This window comes from Chroicocephalus ridibundus, chromosome 3 (genome assembly GCF_963924245.1).
Source record: "Chroicocephalus ridibundus chromosome 3, bChrRid1.1, whole genome shotgun sequence".
NCBI lineage: Eukaryota > Metazoa > Chordata > Aves > Charadriiformes > Laridae > Chroicocephalus > Chroicocephalus ridibundus.
In genome coordinates, this window is record NC_086286.1 from 68,481,221 (window position 1) to 68,494,291 (window position 13,071).

The 13,071-nt window shown below is 37.2% G+C and overlaps 1 protein-coding gene across 17 annotated transcripts in view; it reads left to right on the forward strand.

The window, feature by feature from the left end:
- EPB41L2 (erythrocyte membrane protein band 4.1 like 2) overlaps positions 1-13,071 on the forward strand; it is a 121,815-nt gene that overhangs the window by 61,815 nt on the left and 46,929 nt on the right. For all 17 annotated transcript variants that reach the window (XR_010070346.1, XM_063329599.1, XM_063329615.1 and 14 more), the window contains 2 exons: positions 5,359-5,463; positions 11,808-11,850. Coding sequence is in view for 16 of the 17 variants with exons in the window: in XM_063329599.1 (XP_063185669.1) it covers positions 5,359-5,463; positions 11,808-11,850 (148 nt within the window). In the remaining variant the exon portion in view is untranslated. The remainder of the gene's footprint in view (positions 1-5,358; positions 5,464-11,807; positions 11,851-13,071) is intronic.

A 13,071-nucleotide genomic window follows, 5' to 3' on the forward strand; every position in this document is an offset into this window, starting at 1 on the left:
AAAGTAAAAATACGTTTGCTTAATGTACAATTAAGATCGGTTTTTAACCCTGGATTAAGAAGAGTATGAATGAACTTGATATGAAACAGATGTTTAATCGTATTTGGGTTTTGATTTGCAAATCTTTATTTCCTGACTACTCAGATGTGTAGACTAGTGTTTGAATAAACCAAAGTGGTCTGTTTAAAGTACCACATCTTTTATTTAGAAAAAGAAAAATAGGGATGACATTAAATTTGACACACTTTAAAAATACTGGTTCGTAGTGGGCCAACAGGCACCACTGAAAGTAATATTTATATGTGAAGTCATCTCAAAGCCAAAACGTCCTCACTACATCTCTGCAAAGTTCATGCAGAGGGAATCAAACACCTTTCTTTCACCTCTGGCATCACTACAACCAAATGAACATATATGGTATAAATTCCCTATTTACATAGTCTAAATGTACATACCAATTTTGGCACCAACATACGAAATTACAAGAATAGTACCTTCCTTGCTCTTGCAGTACTCAAAATACTAAATCCTGAAGGAAGAAGAATTTGTCAGGGTTTTAAAATAGGTCTGAACATCTTCCCACAAATAAAAGTAGGCAAGTAACTCTCAGAAAGGTTAAAGTCACTAATGAGCTCTGAAAGTGGCTGAAATGAGTTTTATATCCCATATAAACATGGCCAACTGCACAGCTTGGTTTCAGTGGAAAAAGGGGAAGTCATGGTGATAGCAGCAATGGGCTATTTTTTACAGTTCATAAGTCATCTTTGCTGTGCTTTGGGCATGGATCCAGATGTTCTAGGTCTGAAAATGATCAACCTTTCCACTGCAGCAGTGTAACTTCTGCTTACTTGTGGGTTTTTTTGTTTTTTTTTTTGTTTTAAAACCTGTGTTACTTCTGTGGTGGTCTGTTAGTACCATCCATCCCAGCCTATGGCTATGGTTACTCTTTGGCTTTCCTCCATGCTGTGGCTGACAAAATCCACCCCTCTTGTTCCCCCAGAAAAGGGCTTGTGTCCAGCCAGATCCAAGTCCCTGGGTCCTCCTCACTGTGTGGCATGGCCATGATGTAAGCTCCAGCACAGAGAGAAGATGGCTAATAGAGATGGTCTCTGGACTGCAGAGTAGGTTTCTGACATGGCCTGAAGGAGGAGTAACAGCACTAGGTTTGTCCTTGAGAGCTGAGGGACAGAGGATGTGTTGGTGGTGCCTGGCAACTGTGCCCAGTGCATGGTCACCAAGGGCAGGGACAGCTGCCTGGGCACAGGGTCTGCCTCAGGGCTAGCATCCCAAAGGTCTTTCTCCGAAGAATGCTGGACAAGAGGTCCATTGCAACAGGCTCTGCTAAAAAGTTTGTCCCCATCTTTCTTATAAGCCCCATTTAAGTACTGAAAGGCTGCAATAAGGTCTCCCTGGAGCCTTGTTTCTCCAGGCTGAATAACCACAGCTATCTCAGCCTGTCTTCAGAGGAGATGGGCCCACTTTGTGAGCATGTCCAGGTTCCTCTGGATGGCATCCTGTCCCTCTGGCATGTCAACCACACCAGTCATATTGAGCCTGCTGTCAAGCAGCACCCCCAGATCCCTTTCTGCAGGGCCACTCCTCTCCAAATTTATACTTGTGCCTGGCATTACACTGTCCCAGGTGGGGAATCTAGCACTTGGTCTTTTTAAATTTCATGTCGTTGATGATTGCTATCTAGATCCCTCTGCGAGGCCCTCTTGCCCTTTGAGAGAGGCAATAGCACCTCCCAGTTTCGTATCCTCCGCAAACTTGCTAACGGTGTGTTCAACTCCTGCATCCAGATCACTGTTAAAAATATTGAACAGAACTGGTAGCCCTGAGGAGCATCACTAGTGTTTATATTGCATTTATAGCTGGCAACTCTTTTATAGCCAAACAGATCCATAATACCCTATTCTGATTCCTAACAACATAGAAATTTCCATTCTGTGCAATTGCTTTGCTCTAGTTTGCTGTTTTTGTGAGAAGGAGGTAAAGGACAGAAACCTTGTTACTCCAGGTTTTGTGAAGTTGTTGTATTATGCGGTGGCATCTGAGGTGTCTATATACATGGATGTGGAATTGGTACTGGAATAACCTTGGTGACGTATGTTCTTTGGATGTTCTAAAAAAAACCCCAAACATAACTTAGGGGCAATACTGAATACTGCTGTTCTGAGTACTGTCGTGTTTTAACTACTGTCTCTGGGAGCATGTCCTCACTTCTTCTCAGCCTCTTTGTATTGCTAGGCTGAATATGCTCTCCTTCCTGGGGAGGCTGAGTATGGACTCATGGTTTTACTGCCATTTCAGCATTAGAATCTGGAATAAGGAGATTTCCTTGGTTTTGGTACTAATGTTTGTTGTGCTATATACACACACATATATATATATGTGTGTGTATACCTATACATGAATGCATATCTATACATATAGGGTTAGCAATTATCATTTTACATATTGCTTGTGACTATCACTTGACACCTCAACCAACTGGTAGAAAAAGAAATAGAATCCAGTTTGAAGAGAATGTTAAACTGTGTAAACCATGATGCTGCCTTCTTAGAGTTCCCTGATCTTCTATTAAATGGTTTCTAACTTCTGAAATGACTGAATCACAACAGTTTGTTCTCTATGTAACTTCAGTTCTTGTTTGGAGACACTCTCCTAGGAGCACAGGGTTTTCTAGAAAAATTATATTATTGTGTAATTTAAACTGTGTAGTAAAGCCTGTCCCCAAAGGGATTACAAAAAAATTGTACTTGAAAAGTTTGGTTTTGCAAATTAAATGCTTTTGCAGATTTTTAAAACTGTATCACAATATAAAACAAAATATTAAAGAACTAGGAGTCTCTTAATTTTTCAAGAAGGATTTTATAGTGAGAATTGTTACTGATACTGAGAGGATTCTTACGCTTTTGAATCCATAACAGAGCTCTATAAATGTCACTTTCTGATGCTGTAACTTCTTCATATTGTGCTGCTGTCTAGAATGTAGACTGACATAACTTGGTCTTCACGGCATGGTGTTGTTTTTCCTTATGTGCAAGAGCTATAAACTTACAAAAAGATCTTTAAAGATACAGCAGATATTGCCAGGGTATTCAAGTTCTGTGTTGACTGTGACTTCCTAAGAAGATACTGTGCGGTATTTTACTGTTCTATTAATATGTTTCCTGTAAATTTGGCTGCTTTATGTTTCTATATGTCAAAGACTTGATATTACTGTGGTTTTTAGTTTTTGAACTTTTTATAAAGCTACATAATTGTCAACTGATGCCAGATATGGACTTAATGATACCATATATTATTTCTGCGCTAATCTGTAGAATTCCTTGACTGAAATACGTATACCTGGAACTTGCTGTTGCAAGGTGTGATCACTGATGTGCACAATGATTTAGGGAGAAAAATGATACTTATTGCATCTATCTAAGCAGGCTGAGATTCTTCAGACCCTCTCATATGCTTTTCCTGCTTTTGATTTAGCTCTTTTCTATATAGCTGATTTTTTTTTTTTTTTTTTTTATTAAGCTGAAGGTGAGGCTGTCAAGAAAACTAAGCGGTTACTTCAGACTGCTAGGGAAAACAAGTCATCTGTCTTTCTGAAGAGTAAAATTTTTGAAAGTACCAAACAGCTCTGTATTTTGAAAGTGACTCTTAAGTTCCACTGGCTTGCTGTGATGCTTGGACTACTAAATGTGCTCATTTTATAAGTGTTTCCTTGAAAATTTTCTGATCTTTGGGACTGCTGAACAATGCAATCTTGAATAAATAAAGCTTTGGATTCTCGGGGAGTAAAACAACAATGCCTTCACTATTTGCTCAGTGCATACCTTCTCCTCTCCCGGCTGCCGGCTGTAACGTTCGGTGCGGCAGAGCCGAGCTGCAGGGAGGTGCCGAGCTGGGGCATGTTGTGAGCCCTCCGCGGCTGCTGGCAGGGACAATGGCTGCAGTGTCGCCAGGGCCTACGCAGGGGCAGTTGGTGGCGTTTCTGTGGAATTGCAGTGGTGTATGGCATCTGCTGAAATCTGTAGGATAAGCAACTGTAAAAATTCCTTTAAGCTGCCAGGCCTCTGAAAATGCCATCTTGCGGCCTCATTGATAAATGCCACAAATAGCAGAACAGTCATGAAGGAGTTGGTTGAAACTGGGAGACTGCATGCCATTCATGTTCAACTTTTAACTCTGGAAAGAAATTGTCATCTTCCCCAGCCCAGAGTATGTGTTGTGAGGCGTCTGCTCTAAAACTTTGTCTTCTGTCAGCTGTTATCTTCAGTACAACAGATCTTTCCCCTAAAACCTGGTGCACAGAAGTAAGGCCTGGGCCTGCTCTTCATTACTTGCACTAGGGAGATACAGGGTGCCCTTGTTTACGTTCCCAGCTCCAGGTACAAGAAAAACGGAACAAAGCTTCAGGACTAATTGCCATTTGCTTAAGCTGCAGTGATATTGAGCTACAGCAAGCAGCCTTTTTAGGAGTGTGTTAAAATTATGATTCACTCTTCAATTACTACTATAAAGTAGCAGGCTACAATATTGAAACTAACATCAAGTAAAAATGTGGTGTGTGGTTTGTCTTTTTTTGTTACTGACTTCCACAAATATTATTTTTAGGAAGAGTGCATTTCTTTAAGAATGTTTCTTATTTTTCAGTATCCAGTAGATTTGTTAGGTTCTGGGAGAGTTCATAAATCTACAGATAGACAGCAGCCCTCTTATTTTCTGCCCCTCAAAACCTCTGCAGTATAGAGAGCTTAAGCTCCGCGGACGCTTGTGTGCTACTTGTACTGGTCACCAACTTCTGGTAGTCTGCTTGTTCTTTTGATCTCTTGAAAATGATAACATGCTTTGCTTTTCTTGGGAGTACATATCACATGATTCATAAAAGTAATTGAGATGTGTGCCAAAGTGCTTGAAATGCAGAGGTTAACAGAAATTAACACTGTAGGAAGTATATTAATTTTTAGAAGATACTAATACACAAAAAGTTCGCTCAAATGAAGGAGTCCGGTTATTTTAAAAATATCCAGAAAAAGTAATTTAAGAACTAATTAGTGACACTGAATGGTGCAAAAATATTTAAATCATTTTAGGTACTGAAATTTCCTTGTGCATTCAAGTCTATTTTTTTGATGAGCTGAAAAAAATTGAAATGTCTTTATTTTTGTCAGTGATATGTATATCTTTCAAAATGTTGTGAACAGTGTATCATAAAATAGATACAGCTTTATAATCTATTTTATTGATATTTAAAATTTTCCTAATATCAGTGAATTACAGTACCTGTAACAAGGATTTTACTGATTTTCTGATATTTTTTTCTTTTTTCTTTTTCTCCCCGCCCCCATCCCCCAGAAAAGAGCAAAAGGCCAAGTGCTATTTGACAAAGTGTGTGAACATCTCAATTTGTTGGAAAAGGACTACTTTGGGCTGGTGTTTTATGAGAATTCAGAACAGAAGGTAAGCCTGTATGAGGGTGTTATTTGTTTTTCTACATTGCTACTGACTTCAGTGGTTTGGTGAGGTATATTGTTGTAAATGTATACCGTTACAAACACTTGAGTAAACTGTTCCAAAATGTCAATTCTAGTCTGCTGTAAACTTGCAACATGTGCAAGGTACTGATGTGGATGTCTAAACAAACTGCCCATTTATTCTTTAGAGTGGGGGAACATTTGAAATATCTGCATTTTTGAGAAAACTAATCAAGTAATTGCTAGGCTTAATAGTCAACCAGTAAAATAGTGTGGTAAAACAGTATTCCATCCCTGCAAGTGAAGATAGGGCATTTTAACTAATATCCTTGTCTTAACAGTTTAACAACTCCCCAAATTTCAGAACATTTTAATTATTTGCATTTTTTAAAAAAAACAAGCAAACAAAACTTTGGATGATAAATAATTAAAAAAAAAAAACCTTCTAACTGTCTTTCCAACACTTTTGCTGTCTTTTCTCATGTATGTTTAGTAATGCTTTGAATAGGAACATGAAGAAAATCTTGCCCCTAAGTCTGTAACTATTATGCATTTGAGTTCCTTCTTTATTAATTTTAATCTTATACAAAATTTTGGCATTTGTAAAGATGAGACTGGAGCTAGCCCATCACTAGGGGATGCTAATTTTAGAAATGAAGAGGTGTTTTGATATGACTATATTAAAATAGGATCTCTTAAGTACTTTTTGGTAAGTTATTTTCAGTCTCCTTTTGCACTTGCTTACACGTTGGATAGTCAAGCACATCTAGATAGCTGAGCTGAGAAAAATCTTAAATCAGTTGGTGGCATGCATTCCACTAATTACCAAAAGCCAATTTAGTTTTTTCCAGGACCTAAACATCTACAGTTAATTATGGACCATCTGTCACTTTGTTCATGAACTAAAGATATGCCTGTGGTCATCTTTTCCCTTGTAAAGAAAGCAGACTAACAATTACAAATTGAGGTGGAAAAAAATTCTTTTAATCTCTGTATTTGTAGCAGGAAACATCATCATATGACTGCTATACTTAGTCTAGAAGCTTTTTCTTTTTTCTGTCGTATTTCTCATGTCACTATTGTGTTTGAAGTGAACTCTAATTTAGTGGTCTGAATAAATCTGAATTTCTAGCAACTTCCATTCAAATAGTTGTTTCCTAGAGTTATTTGCTTTGCTGCAAGGCTTTCTGTGCAGCATTGAGCAAAATACTCAATCCCTCTGTATTAAGGATCCCCATATATAAAATGGGCTTGATGTATTTTTACTTGGTTATTTTATTTTTTGTTCTTAATTTGTAAACCATTTATAGAAATGATACAAGTGTAACAATGAAGAGCATCTCAGTTGATGCTCTGAGAAATATCATAATCTTAATTATTATTTGTTGTTATCACGTGTCCCTTTATTTGTGCTACTGACTGTTGAAAAATCTATACACACAGAGCGAAGTAACATAAAACAACAGCCTGATCTCTGGCAAGAAAGAAAGGTCTAATAGCAGACCTGGGATCCTTGAACTATACCAGGGAAGAGGCCACTTGAGTAGATCCTAGAAGGGAGCCTTTGGCTTTTTAAAGTAGAGCAGAAAAGCCTGGATTGGTGTAGAGTTATGTCCGTTTTGTTTTCCTTTTCTAATGTGCTTTTAGTTGGACTAAGAGATTCTTGGTATTCCTCAGTCATGCAAATGCAGAAACAGAGTACCACGACCTGAAAAGAACCCATCTGTTTTTTTGTATGTCTTTATCATTGGACGTATTAAAAACTTGACTGGGTGTGAGCCTGGTCAACCTGATCTAATTCAAAGCTGGCTCTGCCTTGAATCACAGTTGGACCAGTTATCCCCAGAGGCCCCTTTTAGCCTAAATGAGTCTTTGAGCTCTCTATCATTGGCTGTGGAGGTGCTACTGTAGCAGCACTCATAAGCGAGGTATTTAAATAAATTAAATTAGAAATATCTGGATAATGGGGTCACTCTGGTTCGATTATGTATATGTCCAGGCTAAGTCTAGCACTCTATTCCAAAGAAGAGTAGACCGCTTGTGACCTGAATTATGGACAGCAGCAGCCTTTTATTTAAAAACTTCTGGACAAATGTGGTCCAATTTGTTATGAAGACTAAAAACCCACAGTTGTTGGATTTTTGTCGTCTTCATCCAAGTAAGTTCTTACTGTTATTTGGAAAAACTGAAAAAGGAGTCAGATCTGCATTTCCCACTTCCTACTTTCTATTGCAGGATTAATCTTAATTTATGGTGAACTGCAGCAACTACAAGATTTTGAATGCCAGTGAGTAACAGTGAAGGAGGGGTTTATTTTAGATATTTCCTGTCTGGATAGCCCATATGCTCTAGATTGTACCCTAAGTTCCATTACATGGATGGTACTATGCCTCTGGTGCAGCTCTAAGTTGTGATTGCCAGATGAGTGGGAATACCCAGGTTTTCAAAGAATAATTTGAAAACGTGGGCTTTGGCATGAACTAGTCACTTGGCTAAGTGCTTACAGTCTTTTGCAGATTGGACAATCTGTACTGTAACGTGCACATTTATATAGGCTTGCTTATTTTTATTGCTATTGTCACTCAAGCTAACCTAATTCAAAGCTACCACTTCTGCACAGCACCGTGTTTGGAAGTTTGTACACCAGTTATAGTATAAACATATCCTGATAATGTGAAGTGTAGCTCCTGCAGTGTCTTAGTATGGCAAGATTACCGTTTGTGTGCTGAGAAAGTTCCCCCTCCTCAACTGCCATTTCTTTCATGCTGTTAAGCTTGAAATTTTATAGCTAGACAGAATGTGCTCAGTAAGACTGGAGCACTCATTTTTGTTATCAAAGGGATTTTTTTAATTCATGGATGAAGATCATTTAAATTGTTTCCAGTATGTAATATTTGTGGTATAGTTTTAATGAATGCTTCTGTCTTAGGGTTAAGTGTCTCAACTTTTTCTCATTCTTAAAAAAAAAAAAAGAAAAGGCAAAATCAAACCATTTAACATTTTATTTTTTGATTTGATTAATAGATGGAAGTGTGGGGGGCTGATCAGTTTTGTTCAGCCATAGCTGCCAAAGAAAGCTTGGGGACTTGGAACTCTTACTGGTTTTAGGGCCTTCTCTTTTGTTCACCTCTATAGTAAGTTTGAATTCTTTTTTTCATCTCAGTTCCAGTTCTTTCTGATGCGTTTTTTTCTTCTGACTGTTAACCTCTTCAGATTAAAATGCCCCAAATCTCTGACCTCCAGGCCCGTCAGTACTAAATGCTGAATGATGTGTTTTTCTCATTCTTGTGCACTCATCACAGCCACCCATTTATGAGCCAGCTGTTGAACTCGACGGCAGCTGTGGGGTGTGGAAACTGAATGCCAGGCACTCTTTTGAATTAGAGCTGCTCCCTAATGCACCATCGGGGTAGTACCATTGGAGGAGGAGTCCCATTTTCTCTTTGGGTGTTCTGTGCAGCTGGGAGAGATGTTGTGTCTTCAAATCAGACTCATTTTTGTTAGCTTTAATACACATTTTAAAACTATTTAGGTCAAATTACTCATTAATGATTTCTTTTGTTGTTTTGCAAATGTTAAATTTATTGGTCTAAAGTTTAGTTAGTGATTTCATTGCAGTACACCCTCAAAAATTTATGAATGCTCCATTCACACTGTAATTGGTCTGCAGAAGTGTTAGAAAGCTTCTGCTCTTATGTTCTGGGCACCAGCTGGAAATGCTGCTTTTCTGGATTTGTACAAAATACTTTTGTACTGGTAGAGAACATTTTGTTGTTCTTAGACAATTCATTACTTTGTGTCATCTACAACCTTACCATTCACAAATTAAAACAAATAGATTTCTGCCTACTGGAGCAAAGTAGTGTGTATACACTTTGTCTTTTGTTTTGAAAGACAGACCTGTCTATTCTGCATTAGGAGGTCTATTTCAGGGTAGATTCTTTCAATAGTGTTTGTTTTATCCATAACAGAAGACACAGATGCAACAAAAACCACCCCTGTAATTATACATATAAATGGAATATAAGCATCTGATTTTATTTGACAGAACAGTAATGAAAGTTAGTGGCAGAGTCTGTTTCCAATAAGCTTACTTCAGGAAAATGAACTGTATAACTTCTGTAAAGAAATGATTATTCTTCTCATCTTGCAGCTTATTCTGTATTGTATGTTCTTTTCTCCTACTTTATAATGATAAAAGATAAAGCACTGAAAGTAACATATACTCACGAATGCTAGTTTTCTGCTGTCGTTACACCATGCTATATTCTATACTTATTTACTTACTTTACTTCATACTATACTTCATCTAAAATTTCAGAGTTTAAGCTACTTGTAGTTGTCTCTGTAATTGGAAGCATATGGCTATGTATCATTTCGGAGTGGAATTCATGCCAAAACGGAAAACCTAGGATGATAATTAGCTGAAGTGAGTCTCAGTTAAAATTATTTGAAGACTTCTGTTGTCTTCCAAGGCCTTTTCATGTCAAGGCTCTTCCAACAGATAGCAGTTTTTCTGACTTAAGCAGAATAAATGGTATCCAGATTTCTTGGAGGAGTGTTTTGTATATCTTCCTTTGTAACAATTATAGTAGCTATGAAATGTAGAGGTTGCAGACCTCTTTAAGCAAGAAATGTGAAATTATTATATTTTTTTTTAATTACATCTATAAAAATGATGAGAAGGGGTTTTTGCATTTAATTTGTAAATGATGTTTGTCTAAATATACATGGTGCTTTTGTGCCGAAATCAGCTTGGATCAAGGTCATTTATAACAGGGAACTTAATATTTTTGGGGTAATACTCATAGAAGTCACATCCTTTATCAGCAGAAGTGATCTACAGAAAAGATTTGTAGTAGTGCAAAAATGTGTAGGTCCACATTCTCTTAATCCATACAGACCCATAAAACTGTAGACTAGAATGTTTTGTCTCTTGAAATAAATTTGACTTTGGGTGGAAAAGCCTGTGGTAAAGACGGAGGGATATGATGTTAGAAAACAATTGGGTCTGGAGTTTGGTACCTGAAGGTGACTGAAAGGTGAGTCACGTTATACCCAGTATCCTCTACTTGGCTGGGTAAGCAAGGAACATTGGTAGAGATGTGCCTTCAGCAACACTTGTGCTGGCACTGGGGGTCCCCTCTGACTTTAAAGCTGCTAGTATGTGCAGTGGTTTGTGGAAATGCAAATGTCATCCTTGAGCTTATAAGTCGGTTGCTGATTCCTCCCTACTTTGCACATGTCTCTTTGAAATGTGCCACGTCTTGCTGGCAGGCTGGTTGTGTGCATGTGTATTTCTGCCATGTGTATGCTTGTGTATGTGTGTCTGGCTGTGGGAAACAAACGTTCAAACACTGTCTAACGTAAATTCGCAAGAATTGCAGTTAAAAGGCTTATGTTTCTAGTCTCTCGTTCAATCTATTTACTGACATGTATGGGTAAAAGTAATAAACAGGATTGTCTGAGTTACTGATGATTATACATGACTGATTTCTTAGTCTCACTTCCCAAAGTTAGATTTTGGATGATCAGTCACAAAAAAGTCTCTTTGCGCAGATTAATGTTAACCAAAATGCATGAACTATGTAATAGGTTGCATAGATTATATAAAAATATTTTTGGTATTGAGGATAGAACACATTTATAGTGAATCATCTAAATATGAAAAACTGACTTTTATTTGTGTTGCCTAAAATAGAGCTGAGCATCTAGATTTCGACCTTGCTAGTGTATCAGCGTTAACATAATACATGTTCACAGAGAACTTTGCTTTCGGGGAGGTCAGAAAAAAAGCATGACATTTGATTAGGTTTTTCCAAGCATCTTTTAATGTTATCAGAACTAAAATGTATACGCCTTAAGACAAATGATGGGAATAGTAAGTGTCTGGAGTTCAAGAGCAATATTGTCTTAAGTAACTATATGGGCATATAAGCACAGACGTGTAGAGATTATGTAGCTGTTCTTGAAAAGTTTGCTTATGTCAATAAAAGGAGTATTGCGTTTGTCAATTGTAATTTGCTAGACCACCTCCACTGTAAGACTGTCCATTTTTAAAATTACAGGTCAGAAATAGTCTAAAAGAATAAGACAACCATGAAGACAGTGGCATTACACAGTTTCTCTCATGTTCATGGGTGGGGAGACATGCTAGCAAATCACAAGTTCAATTTTAGAATTCTCTGGGTTATTTTAAAATAGAACAGATGTCTGAACAATACAAATTGTAACTGCACTGTATGAAATTACTTCACCATGTCCAGTCTGAAATGATTTTTAAATGCTGCCTGTGGTTTTGTTTTTTTTTTTTTTTTTTTTCTTTTCCAGAACTGGCTAGATTCTTCTAAGGAAATTAAGAGACAAATTCGAAGTAAGTACTTCTGTATTCAGCTGTTATGCTCCTTTTATTTCCTCACAGAAATATTCCTCATAAACAGAGTAGCCTGGATGTTGACTAAATTGTATACTTAGAAAATTAAAATAATTTATATCTGATAATGATGTATTCAGCCTTAGAACAGAAAGCAAAGCTTCTGTTTCTGTCCGCTGTCCAAGAAGGAGAGAAAGAATTACTCAGCCTTGTGCTGTAGAAGTTAATCATTATACTGTCTGCTGCCTCCAAATTTTGCTGTGTTGTATGTAACTAATAGTTGAGCTTTTTGCATCCTGAAACCATAAATGTTTTTCAACTTTGTGCTGATATTTGGGTTATGGGATGGAGAATATCATCTTGCAAAGATGGTCATGGTTGTTGCTATAGGATTGTCTAACTTCAAGACTCACCAGAATAATATGAAATTATGAAAAGAGAATCAATGTGTCTTACAGAAAATCGATAGTCTTCGATACTGATCAGTCCAGCATTGGCTTTTTTGATGTATCCATCATTTCTAGAATGGAAATAAAATAGAGAACATAATCTTGGAATGTCTCTCTACAGTGCTTTTCAGACTGATTTAATATGAAAGGTCTTTCTGCTTCCTATACTATACACAATGAGTAATTTATTTTAGTCTGCATAAAACTCAGTCAAAACTCTTCACTAGCCAGATAGCTTTTGTAGTAGCTAGGGGAGTGGATGGAGAGTAAATTTAGGAGATACTCTTCCTGAGTCTACAAGTCACAAAATAAGTAGCCACTAAGAAGTGCTAGACAGCCCTTGACCTTACTGAAAAATCTTCTCATTTCTTTATTCATTTGTGGACAATGCAGGGATTTTTTTGTTGTTGTTTTGTTTTTGATGGAAACCTTTTTTTGGTAGTGTTTGATAGAAAATATAAGTGAGGAGGAGATGATGATGATAATAAGATTTATATGTCTACACTTCCAACACAACAAGAATTTAAGTTGTTTAAGAAACTGACTTTGAACTTTTTTGGGGAATGTGATCCAGTGGGAGCACTTGTAGTTAAGAACAGCAGCGTGTTATTTACAGTGATAAACAGGTGGTTTTTTTACTATTGTTAATTTCCTATTTTAAGGCAGCATTCATACTTTTTCAGAAATCATAGTGGTGTTAATTCTTTCTTTATACCTTACTAGGAAGGTGTCGTGTGTATTTTCAGTGAAGAAATGGAAGTTACAGAAGTTT